Consider the following 20,066-nt stretch of genomic DNA (forward strand, 5'->3'; position numbering starts at 1 on the left):
ATCCCAAAATTAGGCCGAGATATAAAAAATTGCATAAGAGTATGCATGAAGAAAAAAAATGCAAGAGCCCTAAGATTTTGAATTCGGTAAAAATTCCTTACAACCCTTCTCTCTCTGTAATGCCCAAAAAATTTAACCTATTTAATTAATTATAAAACATAATGATAATGATGAAAATACATTATATCATTGAAGAATTATATGTGTTCTAAGTATGTCACAAAGATTATGAATCATTTGGGTTGCATTTTAGAGTCGTTAATTAAGGAGCAATGTGACTTTATGACATGAAACTTTGAGGAGGTGAAATTCGGTCAGAAGAACTCCAAATTAATACTTCAAACAAAAAAACCAAAAATGGCCGTCTTGGGCTCATTTTATCTATTAGCTAGTGTAACTTAGTTGCACCATTATAAGTACAAGTCACAAGTTACTTGGATAAGAGATATTTTGGAAGAATAATTAATGATTGAAAATTCCATGTTCAATGCATCTACATATGGTTGGCCAACTATGGTACTATCTATACCCCCACCCTTTGATCGAAATGAGACTTTAAAGCCTAGCCCTCCATTCAACTATAAATACAAGACAAAAAGCTAAGTCACTTTCACCAAAAATTCAAAAGAATTCCTAGTGTCACTCGTGGCCTTAAAGAGAGAAAGTGAGAGGAAGTGTTCCATATATAGGATTTGTGGTGGTCTTTCAAGAGTTGTTTGTGAACGCTTGTGTGGAAAACCCACTTTCTTCTATATGTGAAAATATATAGCAAGTATAACTACTTTATGAGAAATATATTATGCTTTAAATAATTGTTCTTAAAGTATGTTACTTTTTTTTTTTTTTTTAATTCAAGGGGGGGGGGGGGTGAGAAGGGGAATTACATGAACACAAGTGAAAACGCGTTGGGAATGAGTCAAATAAATGACTCGGCCCATTAAGCAATCCAAAACGGCCAAAATAGGCTGTAATAAAAGGCAAAATACCGTAAACGGAACAACACCCCAAAATTTAGTAAGTATGTTACTTACTAAATATTGATGTTTATGTACGTTTAAATAAGCCAGATTGATTAATTATGATGCCAGATTGATTAATTATGATATTGCATATTGTGCCTTGGCGATGAGAATAAATAATATGTTATTAAAAGAATTGGAAAATTGTCGCTGCCAATGCCATAAAGTGAGAAGGCTTTGTAAGTTGTTAAGCATGAATTTAATATATATATTGCTTACTAAGTTGTCTTTTCACCTGTAAAACATATCCATTAATTTTTAGAGCATGGTACATGGGGGGCCGCGCAAGAGGATATTAATGGACGATCTGGCCGGCTAGGCTAATCTTCGTGGCAGGTCCAGAGATGGTCGTCTACATGGAGGCTCATCATCGAGAAGAGGACTTTTCTTTCCTACTGCTTGTGGTGGTGGTACATAATCTTTCATGGGGATCCTTGAGGATTGATCTTAAAGACCTAAGTTATTTATATTTGATGTATTGCCTTTGGATTGATCTTAAAGACCTAAGTTATTTATATTTGATGTTATTGCCTTTGGGGTTGTTTGCCAATTAACCAAAAAAATAAAAAAGTTTCAGCACCTAAAATTTATATAACTTCAATATTCTTATTTTTTACATCACATCAATCACGTTTTACTATTATTTAAATAAATAAATAAATCACTACAAAACAAAAAATTTTCATTTTTTCATATCAAACATTTTTATTTTTTTTACACATCAATCAAATCTTGCTACAGTTTCAAGCCACGAGAAACAACCCATTGATTCTTCTAGACTTGATATTCTATGACGATGGACGTTGACATCATTGCACTAAATTATGTTATGATATTTTTAGTCACTTTGGTTTTAATAGTGTTAAAATAATAATTAAGTAATTAAATTTATCTTTTCCTATCAGTTAAATTTTTTGGACAAGTGGTGATTTAACATAATAACAGAGTCAAATGTCTTAAATTCAAACTTTGACTCCATCAAATGACCATTCATTTAAATTAAATATTTCACGTGAAAATAAAAATATTAAAATAATAATTAAATAATTAAATTTATCTATTTCTATCCTCTTAAAAGATTTCATGAAAACCCACACTCTGACCATGAAGACCACCGGCATGGTGACACATGGTCAAAGTTCTCAATGGCCAGAGACCCACGGCTTGCTCGTGAGGTCTTCTTAATTGGCAAGGGGAGGCCATAGGTCTCTGGCAATAGAGACCCACTCCTCCACGCCCAGGCCATGGTAGATTTTTTTAATATATGTGTGTAAAAAAATAATAACTATATTAGTCACGTACATGAGATATCATCTATCAAAAAAAGCTAACAGATGGGTAATGTGAAGGTCTAGAGTAGTTTGAGAAGTTCGACTATATATGCATAGATTTGAATAATATGGGGTTGGAGTCTAGAGAAAGCAATTTTGACTGAATCCGAAACATACATTACTTAATTATAAAGCATACATATATGTACAACTTACTCCCAAATAAAGGAATTGAATAAACCAAGAGAATCTCAGTCCAATTCGCATCGTCTGCTATAATGCAAAGACATCAAATGTTGTGTAGACCCATCATTAGAGTCTTCAAACGATTTAGTTGAATCTACAGATTCTAACAATCTAGGCAGCCAAACAGCATCTCTTACTTGCTTCAAGCTTTGTGTATGCAACAACTGCTGCCCCATGCATGATATATCAATCTGTAACAAATAAGCAATAAGAAAAAAAAAACAATCCAATTAATTTACAAATGAGCTTAAAATATCAAGTGGTTCTCTCTTTTATAACAAATGAAGCACAAGAAGCATATATATACTACAAAACAGAACTAGGTTGACTATGCATTTTGGATTTCATAGTGTTGAACAGAGCTAGGTAGATGAACAATTATCCTACAGCTTCCTCTGGATAGAAACTTCATTTTGTAAATAATGATGCATACATCATACATGCATGATCTACATTTTCCCCTGCCTTAAAAGATCTATACGTACGACAACATTCTAAACTGGATAGAAAAATCAGTGAAGCATGGATGAACTCAGTAATGACAGAAGATGAAGGATGATTTATTTATCACTATTTGACAAGGATCTCACAAAGTAAAAGATAGAATGGATACATAAGCCTTAAGGAAAATCTATTGAACTCGAGCAAAAATGCACAATCTAAATCACTCCATACTAATCGAGTTTCTAGCTAAATCACAAATAATTGAACAAATTCTCGAGAAGTTAAATTATATTATAGGTTCTTTTTGCCATTCAATGGGTATTTCCCTTTTTTTTTTTTTTTGGTATTTCAATGCAGTCATTGCCATTCTATGATTACTTTATTCCTGTCTTGATACTTATTTAAATGGATCATCAGCACATCTATATGTGCATTTTATATGAAATTTGCTTTCCTGTTCATTTTTAATACCAAAAAATGCCATTGGTCCTTGACAAGGTCTGCCACGTCTTCTTGGAGTTCATCATGTTCAACCCAATTGACATCATATTATTTAATTAATATTATAACATATATAGCATGTAGGCTTCATCTATATTATTCGAATTATACGGGCCCGAATTCATATATATATATATATATGCACTTATCCTATTTCTAATATGCAATTGAAATGAAAAGATTTTTTACCCCAACTCATGTTCATGTAAAATCATTAACACTAAAGTTTTGCCATGGCATCTAGTGCATGGATAAACCTTCTACCAAGTAAAGATGACTTGGGTGAGCTTCAATAGGATTCTTATAGTACTCACCCAACAGAAAGACAGACAAATCAATAAAAGGCAACTTTAAATAAATGAATGATACCTTTATGCCTTCCATATGATTATTTTAATTCATCACAATTGAACTTTCTAAAAGTGCATATATAGTCAAAATTGGAGGACAAAGAACTTAGTTAAACGAATCTTAGGTAAGAATCTATTTTTCATAAAGGAAATTAATTTGTTAATTTCATCTCACTCTACTACCAAAGTAATTAAGCTCTTGCATCAAGAACGAGCAGGCATGAACACACGTCCGTACAAAGATTTCAATAAGTGAACACTCGAAAGTATGTGTAACATTTTTCTATAGTTTTTCATATATTCTTATATCAGCAAGAAATGATACCCTCTTCGATCTTAAGACAACACAAATTACATATAACACCCAATGGTAACATTTCGAAAGTATGTGTAACATTTCTCTATAATTTTTCATATATTCTTATATCAACAAGAAATGATACCATCTTCGATCTTAAGACAACACAAATTACATATAACACCCAATGGTCTAAGAGTATGTGTAACATTTCTAGTAATATTTCATATACTGCAATAATTAATAGTAAGAAATGATAGCCACCCTTTAAGTAAGACGACAGAAAGCATTGAGATGTAGTAGGGTGTGTAGTGTGAAGTGGCAGCTGGCTAAAGCAAAAAAATAAAAAAGAAGGAAGATTGAAGTATGAGAAGGCTTGTCAAAGGACACCATTGAAATGACAATAATAGTACTCCACATTGCCCATTCCTTCACCAAAACCCTAAAAAACTCTTAACATATCAAATGGCTAGATCCGGCCATCTGCATGGCGATCGATGATCGAGTACCGCACAGACTACAACGATAAAAATAGCATTCACTCAATGAGAGCGCTTTAATTGTCACCTCACTAGCTAAAACAACAAATCACTTTCATGCATGCCTATTGCCTTGCCTGTAATTATATATATCCTCAGTAATTATTAAATATCACAGAGAGAGAGAGAGAGAAATTACCTCAGCCTCGTTGGAGAGACCAAGCTTTCTAACCAGGTACTTTTTAACCATGAAAACCGTCACGTTCTCGTCCCTTTTTTTATTTCAAAACCAGCAAAAAGGAGGACGACACCAAAACCCAAAAAAGAAAAGTAAACGTCAGCTTTTCTTTTCCCACTCATTTCACTGAACACCATCATTAGCTATGAAGAAAAAATGTGACGATGATATGATCATGTATGGATGCTAACGTGCACCACTTACTTCACTCTAATGTACGCCTTCGGTATTTGAGGCACCCCTTCCCCGTCCCTGCACCTCACAACATATCATTCAAACACAACCCCATCACCAAAACACAACCAATATATATATATATATATATATATATATATAAACAATGATGAAAAAAAAAGAAAAAAATATAAGAAGCAAGTTATAAGAAAGAGAAAGGAACACTTGAGTACATGAGATGGAAAACTAACGTTAAAATCATGTCTTAAAAATGTACTTTCTAATCTAAACTATAAAAAAAAAACGAAAGTTTGTATAAGAGTAGTAGTACTGATCAGAGAAAGACCCACCAGAAAGAAAGTCACCAGAAAACAACAAAAGAGGGAGGAAAAAAAAATGAAAAAGAAAAAGAAGGAAAGGATGTGTAATGATGAACACAAGGAAATTAAAAGGTTGCTGATCACACTCACCGGTTGGTTAAGGAGCGGAGGGTAAACCAGAAACCAGTGGAATGGGGTCTTGTTGTGGAGTAGTAATGATGATGAGTATCATCGGGAACCGGCATTTGCCAGTCATCAACATGCCATGGCCATGAAGGCATGGCAGTATGATGATCATCATGATCATGATCGTAATGATGATGATGACAACGATCTGGCCACAACAGGTTGTGATAATTAAAACTAGACGGCGCCAGTACACGCCTGCAGACACCATCATCATTATCAAACCTTAAACCTAACCCTAACCCTAACCCTAACCCTAAACCTAACTCCTGGTTGGTTTGCAAGGGTACTGAAGAGGAAAGAGGAACTGAAACCGGGTCGTTTGATCTATGCTGATGATGATTTTCTTCTTCCACTTTCCTGCAAGCTGCTGTTCCAAACCCTAACCCTAACCCTAGCTCAAGCCAGTCTCCTCCTTGTTCATCTTCTTCAGCTTTAATTAGTTTGTAATCTTGGATGGATTTGTGAGAAGAAGAAGAAGAAGAAGCCATTGAGGAGTAGTGCATATAATAATAAGCAAGCTACTTTACAAAGCGATCTGTTTGGTAAAATATGAAAGGGAAAGGGTTTGGTTTGGCTCTTTATGGAACTCATACTTTTCAACTGTTGATACCCAACCCATTAACCCCATACACACTCAAACTCATCTAGTACATAACAAACAAACCCTATTTCCTCTTTTTTTTTAAAAAAAAAAAAGCACAAAAAAACACAAAAAAAAAAAAAAAAGCAAATCAAATTTCCTTTCTATTTTCTTTTTGCCACTTTTGGGTCTCGGGATTGAAAACCCAAACACGGAATTATAGAGAGGAGTCGCTCTTTTCCGAGGCACAACATAATGCTCTGCATCTGTTCCGTTTTCTGTTGTGTTCTTTCATTCATATTGTCTTTGCGTCCGAACAGTAGAAGAAGTAGGATTTTGTTAGTTTCTAGTTTCTACAGCTACACGCTACCCAACCACAGAGAGCTAGAGAGAGATACATGAAAAGGAGAGAGCAAATGATTTTGCTGTACCTGTGTAGTTTGTAAGCGTGTTGTTTGCTTTTTTTGTACGAATCAAGCTCTGCATCTATCCCATTGAAACACTATTTGCTCCTCTAGCTTTTGCTTTCCCAATTAATTCTCTCACTAGAAAAGAGGATGGATGGACAGTTATATATAAGGTTACCTCGCACTCCCAGGAAAAGGAAATGATGATATAGCTGTTGAAAATTAATTACGGGTTTTTTTTTTTTTTTTATTAACTTTTTTTTATATTTCAATTTTTGGACATGTCTACGTAAAACTATAAAAGGGGAAGAAAAATTCGAATTAGTGACCTTCGCTTCATAAGACGTGGTTTCTAGCAATTGAGCTATCCCTTGGGAACTTTATACTTCGATTTTAACCAATTTTAAAATCAGATAAATCTGATATTTCATTTATATAAAAAAAGACAAAATCAATACCATCGTTAGTTTTTGTCAATCTCAATTAATAGAATTTTACGTGTCACTCCCATAATATGTCATGTGTCCTAAAAATTAAAAATAAAATAATAATAAAAAAAAAAAAACTAAACCTAACAAAAAAAAATTAGGTTTAGTTTTTTTTTAAAAAAAAATATTTTAAATTTTTAGGACAAGTGTCGCGATATTAATGGAGATGACGTGGAATTCCGTTAATTAGGATTGACAAAAACTAACGAATGCATGTATTGATTTTGTCTTTTCCCATAGGTGAGATATCAGATTTATCTGGTTTTAAAATTTAGGGAAAAAAAATAAAGACGTTAAAACCAAAGTACCAAAAAAGTTATTAACATTTTTTTTTTCTTTTAACAAAGATTATTTTTATTGTTTTCTTTTTTCAAAACAAGAAAATTAACAAATAATTTATAATATAAAACACACAAAATTATTTTTATATTTATATTATTTTATATCTCAAAAGAGTAGCTCAATCGGCTAAGGACCATACCTCATAAAGCGAAAATCACTAGTTCAAATTTTACCTCATCTTTCCTTTTGCAAACATGTCAAACAAAAAATACTTCATAAAAAATAAATTAAAAAAAAAAAAAAAAACACTTTTCAAAAAGCATTAACGACCAAAGCCTTAGAATAGATGTAAATAATATTCTAAAAATGCTTCTTTTGTGACGAATAACACGTGTTTGGATTCACCATACAAATACTTTTTTAGTGACAAATAGGGGCGGACTCATGTCCCAAAATGTTTAAAATTATTTATAAAATATATATATTTTATGAATTCGTTCCCCAAAAATATTAGATTTGTTTTATTAAAACGTATTACTAATCAACTTTAGTCATAGAAAAATTATATATTTGTAAGCAAAATGCTCGGATTACTGCACCTTTTATTTTAACCCTCATATAAATGCAGATGGAAGCCTATATTCAATGAAAAGTATACAGTATATATATTAAAAAAATAATAAAATTGAGATGTCCGCACACAATTAGGAGAGTGAAGGGGAAAAAAACATTCGAACTATAAACCTCTAATTGCTTCATAACACATTGTCTCCAACTGACGGGTTGTAATTGGCATTATGTGAAATATCATATAATGCTAATAACTGATATAACAACCTGACATGCATGTCAATTTGTAAATATAATAAGTATTATGTAGACTATTACGTACGTAACCGTTTACATTTTAATAACCGATATAAATAGTGTAAAGGTTATTGCAATATTAATTTGTAAAAAATTTATATAAAAATTTTCTTACCCAACAACGTACTAGTATATATGTTTATAATTATTTACTATATTTATTTTATATTGTTGACATAACATATTTATAATTATCTTGTGTTGTCATAATTCATCACTTAATTAAGATCTTAATTAAGCATTTCAACATATGTTGTTATATTATAAATATTTTAATTGTCGACTTTATAAAGACAAATCCGAGAGTATTTGATAATGTAAAGGTAAATTAAACACGTTGAGCATGGGTCAATTCAGGGCATGCAGTGCAAGCATGACACATGGAAAAGGCTAAATTTAATATGTGTGCTCATAGGTCGGTCGCGTGTAATGTGAACTAATTAGCAGACAGTCCACTGTGCTTGACAGAGATGCACAATTATGATCAGACGTGGAACGCCATTATTGCCAAGCCATTATCTCATAAACTCCTATAAGAGTGTGCCGTCACTCAAATAATCGGATGTTCTCTATTTCAAGTAAAATATAAAAAATAATTCATTATATTTAAAGTATAAAATTATTTATAAAAAGTAAAATAATAATTTTATTTTTATAAAAATAATGAACCGACTCATCTCCGCTTTAAATGAAGAGAATCCATTTTACTAAGAGACTTGACAAAAATGGCCTAACGGTCACCGCATTGGTCTGCTAGAAGTGGTTGTGCAACTGTCTCATTATTTTGGCTGGTTAATAGAGATTTAGGTGCTTCAATTATATGCATGAAATGACAATGCATGTACATGACAATTCTCTAATAGAGTGTAAAAGTAGTAATGCTACATATTATCTCTTTAATTAGAATAATGCAGGAGGACATCACTTTTTATAAAAAAAATTCATACAAAAAAAGTGATTTGGGACGGCAAAAAAGTAATTTTGCATTTACACTTTTATATTACTCTTTTTGTTAAAAAAAATTTTTTTATCATACCACATCACTTTTTTATTTTTTATTTTTTTTTATGAATTCTAGAAAAGTGATGTTGTCAAGCATTATTCATATTTTTATCCTTATAGAGTTGATATAGGTTATAAAGTTATTATTAGATTTGTGATTGATTACTATTAAATTTTAATCTAATAGTGATTTTAAAATTTATATAAACTTTGGGAGAGTAAAAAATAAAATAAAAATAATAATATGTAGTATTAATTGTGTAAAAGACAGTGATTATACCCCATTCTTATTGATTTTATATTTAAAATCTGGTCCTTTTTTTTATATTCAATATGGGAAAGGGGAAAATTAAGAATTACATCATAGAACACAAAAATGAATATTCTTCCATCATGAATAAAATCAAGATATTCATTCAACCAAATTTTCTCCGTTGGTATATGGAGTGCCCAACAGGTGTACCGCCATATTTGCTTCTCTTCTTATATGCATCACAACCTAAGATTGGAAGCTTTGCAAAACAATCTACGCATCTTCAATTAACGTACTGTATCTTTGCCATAATTGGTCTTTCGTCTGAAAAGCATAAACTATTTTCAGAGCATCACCTTCCATAATAACTTTAAGGCGGGATATTACTAATAATTGATCATGTGACCATCTATAATTTACAAGCAAAATAAAATAAAGTTCAAAATTGAATTAAAATTAAAATTAATAGAAAGAGAGAGAGAGAGAGAGAGAGAAGGGTTAGGAGTTTTTACCGGATTCAAAATCTTAGGCCTCCTCAATTTTTTTCTTTATGCAGTCTTTCATACATTCTTGATATACTGACCTGGTCGAGGGATAGCTACTCGAACCTTTTCTCGTCTTTTCGGCCTTTTCCGTACACTCTTTCTTACATGCTTTTTTGGCTTCTTCTAATTTTGAATTAATATTTTCTTTTTCCTCCTGAGTATTTATGGGACCAGGATTTTTATTTTCCATGGGAGTATTTTGTCTCTTTGAACGATAATTCCCTCAGATCTACCAATAGCATCATTATGTGGAGAGAGGGAGATAATGGGATGGGGATGTGGAAAAGGAGTGCGAGAAGGGGGTTGATTGAGAGAGAAAGAGGAAAACAAAGGGTTATTTGCTTGCACCATAGTTTGAACAAGGATGTTCAACACCACCACAATCGTCGATCAAAACAAATTTTTTCATAACCTTTTTAGCCATAGCACCCATCTCTCCTCTGATTTCGTTTCAATGTTTAAAAGTCTTGCATTAAACATTAACAACTTATAGCATCCGAACAATAATTAATTAAGTACGTGATCAAATAGAGAAGGTTTACTTGTAGTTTTATTTTATTTTTTTGTCTTATGGTTTGGTTAAAATCATGCAATCTATTTTTTAACTAGTTGATTAAGAGATAAAATTACAACAAATGATCGTGAAAAGATAAATTCTAATTTTTCGATTTTTCTGTTTAAATTTTAAGGAATAGAGATAGGAAACACAAACATTGTCTCTTCAATAAGACTAATATAAGCAATGTAAGTCACAACCATGCTGTAAAACCATGAAAGGTCATGATAGAATAGTCAAAGTTATATATGAAATTGATATTTAAGAATTTAAAATCAATAGCAAAACATTTTATTGGTCATGTCATAATAAGGAGTCGTCATTTTTTTCTTTTTCTTTTTTTTTAAATGAGGAGCCATTCTTTTGACATAACTATGATTAGGGGTGCAAAAGCGGTTACGGTTAGCGGTTAGTGGCAATAACCGCTAACCGTAACCGCCTTAGGGGTTAGTAGATTTTACTAACTGCAACCGCTAACCGCCTAGCGGTTAACGGTTAGCGGTTAGCGAAATAAATAACCGCCCGCTAACCGCTTTTTTAAAATTGGGCTTTTTTTGGGCTTTTTGGGCTTTCTTTAGGGCTTTTTGGACTTATTTTTTTGGGCTTTTTTTTACCATCATTTTTTTTTTCTTGTATTTTTAATATCTTCTTGGGCCCAATTGCTATAAAAAGAGCCCATATTGAAAAATAAAAAATATTTGACCCAAAATTTACATTTACTTATACTTTAAAAAAATTTCCTTAAATATTAAATCATAACCAGTTAATTATTTAAATTCTTATCATATTTACTTATAATATTTTTTCTTTGAATTGAACTTAATATCTAATGGTAAATGGTAATGTTCAAATTCCTAAATCCTAAAGTATCTAATAATGCTTTAATTAAATTGTAGACTTGTAGTTATAAGTAATATATTGTTTAATTCAATTGAATCAATTGTGATTATCATTGTACATGAATCATATGATTAACTTGTAGACTTATGACTTATGAGTTATGTCATATTATATATGTATTATTTATTATTATATAATCATATGATTTAATGATCAAGTCATCATGTGATATAATCATATCAATTATAGTGATAATATATAAATTACTAAAATTATAATGATAATACATTAATACTTAAATTGTGTTTATAAGTAACACATTGGTCATTGTTTAATCCAATGTCAATTACTTAATTTGATATTATACGAATCATACCATCATTGTACATTAATAATATGATTCACTTGAAGTCTTGAATAAAATATTTGAATTGTCATTGAATCATATGATTAAGTATTGATATTATACATTTATATTATTCATATACATATGTAGACTTATATAGACTTATAAGTTTATAACATACATTGGAAATAAGTCTCTAGATATTTAATTGTTGTATTAGTATGAATTAGTATACTTATGAGTTATGTCATATTATATATGTATAATTTGTTATTATATAATCAAATGATTTAATGATCAATCGCATATGATATAATCATATAAATTATAGTGATAATATATTAATACTCAAATTGTGATTTAATTATTTTTTAAAAAAATTGTGATTTAATGATCAAGTGATTATGTTATTTGTATATATATTTTTATAATTAATGATCAAGTGATTATGTTATTTGTATAAATATTTTTATAATTATAATTATAAAAATATATTATATAAAAAGGCGGTTAGCGGTTAGCGGTTACGGTTAGTAGACCCAATAACCGCTAACCGCTAACCGCTAGGCGGTTATAGCGGTTAGGCGGTTAGCGGTTAATGCGGTTAGACGGTTAGGCGGTTGGCGGTTATAGCGGTTAGCGGTTAGCGGGCGGTTTTTAACCGCCCGCCTTTGCACCCCTAACTATGATAGCTCCTTAGGTAAAGGAAAGTTGAAGCCATGACTCATGGTTAAGGTTACAAGTTTCTACTATGTATTATTTGGTACTTTATAATAAGTGTCTTTTAGAAGAAGAAAAAAATCAATTCTTATTGCAATGTAAAATTTGTATCGGGATCAACAAGGATAAAACTGTGAATATGTGAAGAGACGTAGTTCAGTAAATGACGGAGTTAGAGGGGGGTTGGTGTGGGCCATGGCCCCCTCTAGCCCCCTATACTAATAAAAAAAATTTGTTAACTTTTAAATTTGTTAAAGAAATATTTTACTTCTTTTTTTTTTACAACTTCGGCTCTTCAATTTATTTTTTTTTTATTTTTAAAGCAGTGTGCCCCTAAAGTTAAATTTATGGTTATATTCCTAAGACATTATAACATTTTTTTTTTTTTTTTTTTTTGGGAAAAATCTGTCTTCTTTCATTCCAATAAATCTAGAGCGTAAAAAACACTTTAAACAAAAAGAGCCAATTGCTCTAGGATTACGATGTCTTGAATATAACAGGGGATTTCCTCCATCCAGATTTTTTCAATGAAACCTTGAACTGCCAACTTGGCCAGTCCATGAGTTGCATGATTTGCTTCCCTACTAACATGCTCGACAGTCCAGCTTCGAAAACCAGTGGACACTGCATGAATATCACATATGACTTCTCCATATTTGCACCAGGGAGGGCCATTATCCTTTAATGCTTGGACTACTAGCTTCGAGTCCCCTTCCAGTATCATGATTCATGTCCTGTAGACCCAGGTCATGGCAAAACTCCACTGCACATAAGGCCCCCATGGCTTCCGTCGTCGTTGGGTCTGGGCATACCTCCATGGTTTTGCTAAGAGCTGCACAAACCATCCTATCGTGATCCCTTACTATCACTCCAAAACCCGTCCATTTACGTTCCACCTTTATCGCCACGTCCCAACTTGCTTTGTAATGCCCATAGGGTGGGTTCTTCCATCGGATTGGGGTAGTTGTGGAATGGTTTCAAGCTATAAAGCCTCGTGAAAATCAATTAACTGGTAATTGACTCCATAAGTCATCTCCCAGCGTACATCCCTCACGGGACAAGACTCAGGGATCATTATCTTTCCTAGATGAGAGAATATAGTGGAAAACTTTAAACTATAGGAATATAAAGCAGCAATTAAATTCCACACACACAATCACCAGAGTAACACTAAAACATCATAATATAAATAGGTCATCCAATGTGCTGGTCAAAGACTGATCATCAAAATATTACATCCCAAAATATAAATGTCAGGTAATAACATAATAAAATTAACGCCTAAGCTTGAGTAATGCCAACGCGATATCAATCTTTGTCATGTCTGCCCATGTGGTTCCTCCATCATCCCATGATTCACACATAGATTTCAGCCACACTGGATCCATATCTTTAAAAACGACTCTAATCAAGTCTTGAGCAATTACCTAAGTTTGTTCTATAGGTATCTCTCTCTATGCTAGCTAAACTGCACAATTTATACATAATGGAGGGGGGGAAAAATAAAAGGGTAAGTCTTCAAAGACTTGGTGGGTAATAATACACACAACACCTATGTCATTTAATGATGAACTCCATTTGGTAAAGAATGCAATAGTTTAGATATGACAGATATCCATGGATGTAATATAGATATAATACATACTTATAAACATGAGTAACAGTGATAGTTCAACAGTATGGTCTACCCAAGATATTACCCATTTTCAGCAGAGTTTGCGCTGTCCCAAGAGACCTGTAATACAATGCCAGTGCCCTGACCATTGTACGCTACCATCCATAATACTAGCAATCCGACCGAGTCCGACCACGGGTGGCCCATGCTACTAATGATATACGTTATGTAGTGACTGCCTATTAAGGCTGCACCAATCACGAAATAACCATTGGAGGCCTATATAACCCACACACATTTGACCATAAAGTTAACATATATAGTAAGCCCATGACCGTTATCCTGCACGTACCGGTGTACCATGCATGTCATGTGATGCAATTAGTCTTGTCCGTATTTTACATGCATGTTTTTACAAATCTCAATGTCATTATCTTGTTAAGTAGCACATTTTTACAAATGATAGAGTTCATGTGCAGCAAGGTGTATATCGTGAGAATTGTAAATATGCATGTTTTGGTACACAAAATAGTCGTGTGACATGGGAAAATAAATGGTGAGCATTATGTGAGTTAAAACTCACCTGGGTTGAATAATCCCTCCGAGTATTCCTCCAAAAGATCCAGGTTCTCCAAATCTGTGAAAAACCTATCATTACTCCTAAGTCCAACTAAAACGAGCCTAGAACATGGAAATAGAGACTACCGAACGACTAGCCAAAATGGCATTCCTTGGAACGCTCCTGACCATGGTCGTACGTCTGCCCAGAAGGTTCAGGTAGAACCTCATTTGATTCAAACGTCCTCATATCCTCTCAAACTAGTCTTAAAGTTACCCAAAGGATTTATAGGACTTCCTATCTCAAAATAATGACTTCATGTTTAAGAAAATTTGTTCAACAAAGGTGAAACGCTAAATCAACTTAAATGAAGATTAAAGGCATAATCTAGCTAAAAGCTTAAACCAATAACTAAGCTAGTCTAGAAAAACAATATAACAACTAAAGAGAAAACTTGAGCGTAGAAGGTAACCTCATTAAAACAAAACCTTCAAGAATTTGTCCTCCTTCACCAAGAATAGCAAAAGCTTACAAAATCACTCACGCAGGGGTTTCAGAGAGTTTAGGAGCAAAAATGGGGAGTAATGGGCGTGCAGGAGTGGGGTATTTATAGGTGGAAAAAGCTGTGAGTGCTGCAAGGTTGTTCTGAAAAGCAGCGTAAGTACGGTACTATTGGAGCGTAAATACAATACTGTTTACCCAACGATCCAAAGGTTGCATCGTACTTACGTGCATTAACCATTTGTTAACCTAAAAGTCAGTATACGTATGGCTGGTCCCCCACACGTACATCCGTGTACCATTTGCAGGCAAACATCTACATGGTCCCCCATGCATACGTACGGTCAATAAGTCTAAAATTTTCAAAATGCTCTCCCAACTATTCCTAGTGACCCAAAACCCAAATTAACCCTCTAATTAAGCTATCTAAACTTAGTTAATTATTTGGGTCACTATACGAGCACTATCATCCATCATCTCCATGGATGTCCAAAACTGTTGCAAGAAACCCTCAGATTCTTTTACAGTGGAATTGGGATGCGTAAACACCCCTCCGTGGACAACCGTGTTGCATTTGTGCCGTATACTCCAGGCAATAACTACAACGAGTGCCAGCTCTCCTCTTTTTTTGTTTTTGGCAGCGGGAGCTCAAGAATACGAAAAAAATGTCCAGAAAACCTACTCCAACACATGAACTTTTTTGGATCAGTCGCCCACATGCCCCCCATACATCCTGAGCAGTCATATAAAACATGTGCAACCATTTCCCTAGATGTACAGCAAAACATGCATAAATCTTTCGTCACTACTCCACTTTCGCCGTAGGTTATCCTTGGACATAATGTAGTGGTTCGAAAAAAGTAATATGGAAATTTTAGTTAGGGTAAATATATTATAAATCCCTGAGCCAACGTGTCAAAAATTGTAAAATCCCTAAGTTTTTTTTTTTTTTTTTACTCCCTAGGTTAATCGAAATGTCAAATAAATTCTCACCGTTAAATTTTCTCAAATTTGTTTAACACCTGTTAGTCCCAAACAAAACGCACCGTTTTGATTGGTACTAACTTTAGTCCTGTTTTTTACTGAAGAGAATGCCGGAAAGCAAAGGAAACACCGGAGAGTCGGAGACAACGCATTTGCAAGCAAAAGTATAAATTTCACAGTTCTCCATCGGAGAAACCAAAGCCACGGAGAGAGAGAGAGAGAGAGAGAGAGAGAGAGAGAGAGGTGTAGAGAGGAGAAACTTGTAATTGTCTTATGGAGTTTATGTATGCGGTGGTGTCTAGCGAACTGTGAAATTTATACTTCTGCTTGCAAATGCATTGTCTTCGACTCTCGTGTTTCCTTTGCTTTCCAGCATTGTCTCCGATCAAAAACCGGACTGAAGTTAGTTCCAATCAAAACAGTGAGTTTTGATTGGGACTAACGGGCATTAAAAAAATTTGAGAAAATTTAACGGTGGGGATTTATTTGGCATTTCTATTAACCGAGGGAGTAAAAATTTGAAAAATTCAAAAAAAAAAAAAAAAACTTAGGGAATTTACAATTTTGGCGTGTTAACTCAGGGATTTATAATATATTTACCCTTTTAGTTATCAACTTTCACCATTCTATTTAAATATTATTTATCAAAGATTTCTTTATTCTTTCTCTAACATTTATATTTTTGAAAGTTTATCTTTTCCTAACGGTCATATTTTTGAATATTTGTTCCTCTAACGGTCATATTTGGAACAAAGGAGGAGGGAGGGAGGGAGAACCATCCCTCATTCCCTAATAGCCGCACCACTGGTGAAAAAAAAAAAAAAAAAAAAAAAAAAAAAACCTCATCGGAAGAAAGTTTTATCGAGACCTTCTTTCTCTAAGTGGTTTAAATTTATTAAGGATTTACTCTAAATTTGGCCTTTTTACATACTCCAAAACAGAGTAGTCATGTTAGCATTCTACACAATAATAAATAAGTTTGTCCACATACAATTGAAGTACTTAAATCCCTACTAACTTGCCAAAACAATATGTAGCAACACAATAATTTGGCAGGGGTGGCTACACAAATTCCCCATAGATTTGGCAAGAGTAGCCGCGTAGCCACCTCACTATTGGAGAAGGATCCTCTCAATTTCAAAGGAAATGAAGAGGAGCCGGTCCTCCTTTCTACAAGGGTAGAATTGTCTAAAAAAAGTGAAATGACAATTCTACTCTTATAAAATAAGGGACCTGGATCCTCTCAATTTCAAAGGAAATTGAGAGGATCCAGGTCCCTCACTATTCTAGTAGGTTAATAGGGATTTAAGTACTTTAACTGTGTGTAAAAGGACTTATTACTATATATAATATATTTATGAAATCTAGTTCTTAATTAAACTCTTTTTAAGAAGCTATAAAAGTGAGCTTCCTTATTTTTTATATGGTCGGGCAATCTAGACTTACTTTTCCTCCTCACTATTATGATTTGTTTAATCTCCAACGTTTCGATCCATACATTAATATTAGTTGTAACACCTCATGCTTGGTCGTTAACTTCAAAGTCTTAAAGGAGCAAATTAAGGTTACTAATTAATCATTATAATGTATGTCATGAGAAAACAATAATTTACACAAGCATAAGATTTTTTTTTTTTTTTTTGAAAATGGATTCGCTTCTTTCATTACTCAAAAATTGCTTACTCGTCGCTTACAATATCGCGTATATAAACGGGAATATCATCTACTCACATGTGGTCCTCTATAGATAATGCCATTCGAGCTAGCCTAAGCAGCTATGTTGGCTAATCTTTTTACATGATTAAAGTCCTAGTTTGGCTTCCCATGTAGTAGTGTTTTGGCATCATTTATCAAGTGCCCATAATTGGTCCAGCACTTACCATCGTGCCTAAGTGCTTGGATAACCTCAAGAGAATCCCTCTCCAGCTTGACGTGCGTGAGCTCCAGTTGGTGCCCCATGTCAATAGCACACCAAGCACCTATGGCTTCCGCCACAATTGGGTCTGAGATGAAAGGACGTGTAGTGCATTTTGATGCTACCAAAACACCTTCATGATCACATACCACAACTCCCACCCCTATTCTCCTCCCCTTGCTATCAACTGAGGCATCCCAATTGATCTTCATCCACCCCTTTGGAGGTTTCTTTCACTGTGTTTCTTAGCCTTCAGGGCTTCGTGGTAGTACACTTGTTGGACGAGTGTTTGCTAACAGAAACCACTCCATCTGTTCAATGGCTATTCGGTTCACTGCTGCTGGGGTAATAAACTCATCACCAAAGACAACCTTGTTTCTCCTAAACCACACTTGACGAGCCACAAAAGCAAACCATTGGATCTCTTCAGCCTCCCAATTCCCCAAAAACTTCTCAAAAATATTAAGGAAACTATTTTCATCACTTCTGCTTTTCTGAATTCTCTTAGAGTTATCCAACCATACATCCTTTGAAGCCAGACAGCTCCAAAGAATATGCCCAACCATTTCCGTCTTCCTGCCACAGATTGGACATAGAGGATCTAGGGAAATGCCACGCTTGAAAAGGTTATCCTTCGTAGGCAAGATGTTCTTGCAGGCCTTCCACAGGAACATAGCCACCGCCCTAGGAACTTTAATTTCCCAAATGGCCTTTCAGAAAGAAGACGTACTAGGAATGGATGAACTACTACCCTTCTCCATCTCCTTCCTATCACACTCCATATGGTACGCACTTCGGACTAAGAAAATCCTATTTTTGTTTCCAACCCATGCAAGATGATCCAGTTGTTTATTCGGGCATGTTGGTAAGCTTCCTATTTTTTCCACTTCCTCAGCCGTGAATATATCTGCCAGAAGGTTCATGTTCCACCAATTGGTATCACCATCAATGAGCTCATTTACTTTTGCTTCTTTTCCTAAAACCCGGGCTGGGGATTGGATGGAGTAGGTTATCGCCTTCTCCGCCAATTTGTTCCCCCATATATTTATAATAGAACATCCGTCGCCCACCCTCCATACCAACCCATTCTTTAGCACTTTTCGAGTCGTCCAGATACTCCTCCAAGTGTATGAAGGTGACCGGCCCAAAGGTGTCTCCAAAAAGTTGCCATGAGGATAGTATTTTTCTTTAAAAATCTTAGCTACTAGCAAACTCGGATTTTGATGAATTCTCCACCCTTGTTTTGCTAGTAGTGCCAAATTAATTTGAAGCTCTCTAGGTCACGGAAGCCCAATCCACCCTTCTCCTTAGTCCATCCCATTTTCTCCCGACTCATCCACGCCATCTTTGACTCATTATCCTTATTACCCCATCAAAATGTAAACATCATGGAGTTAATGTCTTTGCATAAGGTTTTGGGCAACAAGAATACACTCTGCTTAGCACATAATAAATGCATTATAACATAACTTATAAGTCAAATACATGGTATAGTTTGACACAACATAAACGTACCAAAAGTAAAATAATTGAATAAATAAGTGAATGTAATGATTTTCCCCAAAAGCCTATGCATCTCGACCACCTATATCATCCATCTCAAATCCTGAAAAAGGGAAAAATAAAAAGGGGTGAAATCCTCGGTAAGTAAATTCTCAACCAAGTTAAAACGGTTAGTTTGGAGAACGACATTGAACAACATAAGCAAGATCAATTTGCGTAAAACGTGTAACGTTGAAATAAATCTTAAACTTTCCCACTTAACTTTTTTTTTTTTTTTGAAATGCTTTCCCACTTAACTTAAAAATAGGTCCTTGTAGCTTTTATAATCTGGTTTCTAAATAAGCATTTGTATGTCAACCTCAACCTGGACCTGGCCATGATATTGCATGCATAAATAACATTAGTGAGTTCAAAAAAATACATAATAGAAATTCTATTACATTTGGGCAATGTAAAATATAACATAAATTACTCTATTTATGTTTATGGAATTCAAAGTTTTTCACCCAAATCACCCCACAAGTGACACGTACATAATTTCATTGTTGTATTAGAGGATTTTTTTTTTTTTTTT

At 33.8% G+C, this 20,066-nt stretch overlaps 2 protein-coding genes across 2 annotated transcripts; both read right to left on the reverse strand.

Annotated features, from left to right (window-relative positions):
* Positions 1 to 2,462: 2,462 nt before the first annotated feature.
* LOC132185804 (uncharacterized) lies at positions 2,463 to 6,121 on the reverse strand. Its single transcript, XM_059599596.1, has 4 exons — positions 5,491 to 6,121; positions 5,051 to 5,098; positions 4,808 to 4,880; positions 2,463 to 2,727 (listed from the first exon to the last, which is right to left on the reverse strand). Exons 1-4 carry the CDS (start codon positions 6,030 to 6,032, stop codon positions 2,542 to 2,544), a joined length of 849 nt encoding a protein of 282 aa, XP_059455579.1. The 5' UTR covers positions 6,033 to 6,121; the 3' UTR covers positions 2,463 to 2,541.
* A 12,113-nt stretch (positions 6,122 to 18,234) lies between these two features.
* LOC148584303 (uncharacterized) lies at positions 18,235 to 18,663 on the reverse strand. Its single transcript, XM_088518122.1, has one exon. It carries the CDS (start codon positions 18,661 to 18,663, stop codon positions 18,235 to 18,237), a length of 429 nt encoding a protein of 142 aa, XP_088374248.1.
* Between the last annotated feature and the right edge of the window lie 1,403 nt (positions 18,664 to 20,066).

Source organism: Corylus avellana, chromosome 7, assembly GCF_965113065.1.
Source record: "Corylus avellana chromosome 7, dhCorAvel1.hap1.2, whole genome shotgun sequence".
Classification (NCBI taxonomy): Eukaryota; Viridiplantae; Streptophyta; class Magnoliopsida; order Fagales; family Betulaceae; genus Corylus; species Corylus avellana.

What these genes read in the sequence shown, in the direction of transcription:
- LOC148584303 (XM_088518122.1), bottom strand. Translation starts at nt 18,663, where the DNA reads ATGTTCCTGTGGAAGGCCTGCAAGAACATCTTGCCTACGAAGGATAAC.
- LOC132185804 (XM_059599596.1), bottom strand. Translation starts at nt 6,032, where the DNA reads ATGCACTACTCCTCAATGGCTTCTTCTTCTTCTTCTTCTCACAAATCC. An exon ending in CTCCGCTCCTTAACCAACCG is followed by an intron (nt 5,099 to 5,490) that starts GTGAGTGTGATC and finishes TGTGAGGTGCAG; the next exon opens with GGACGGGGAAGGGGTGCCTC. An exon ending in GTCTCTCCAACGAGGCTGAG is followed by an intron (nt 2,728 to 4,807) that starts GTAATTTCTCTC and finishes TATTTGTTACAG; the next exon opens with ATTGATATATCATGCATGGG.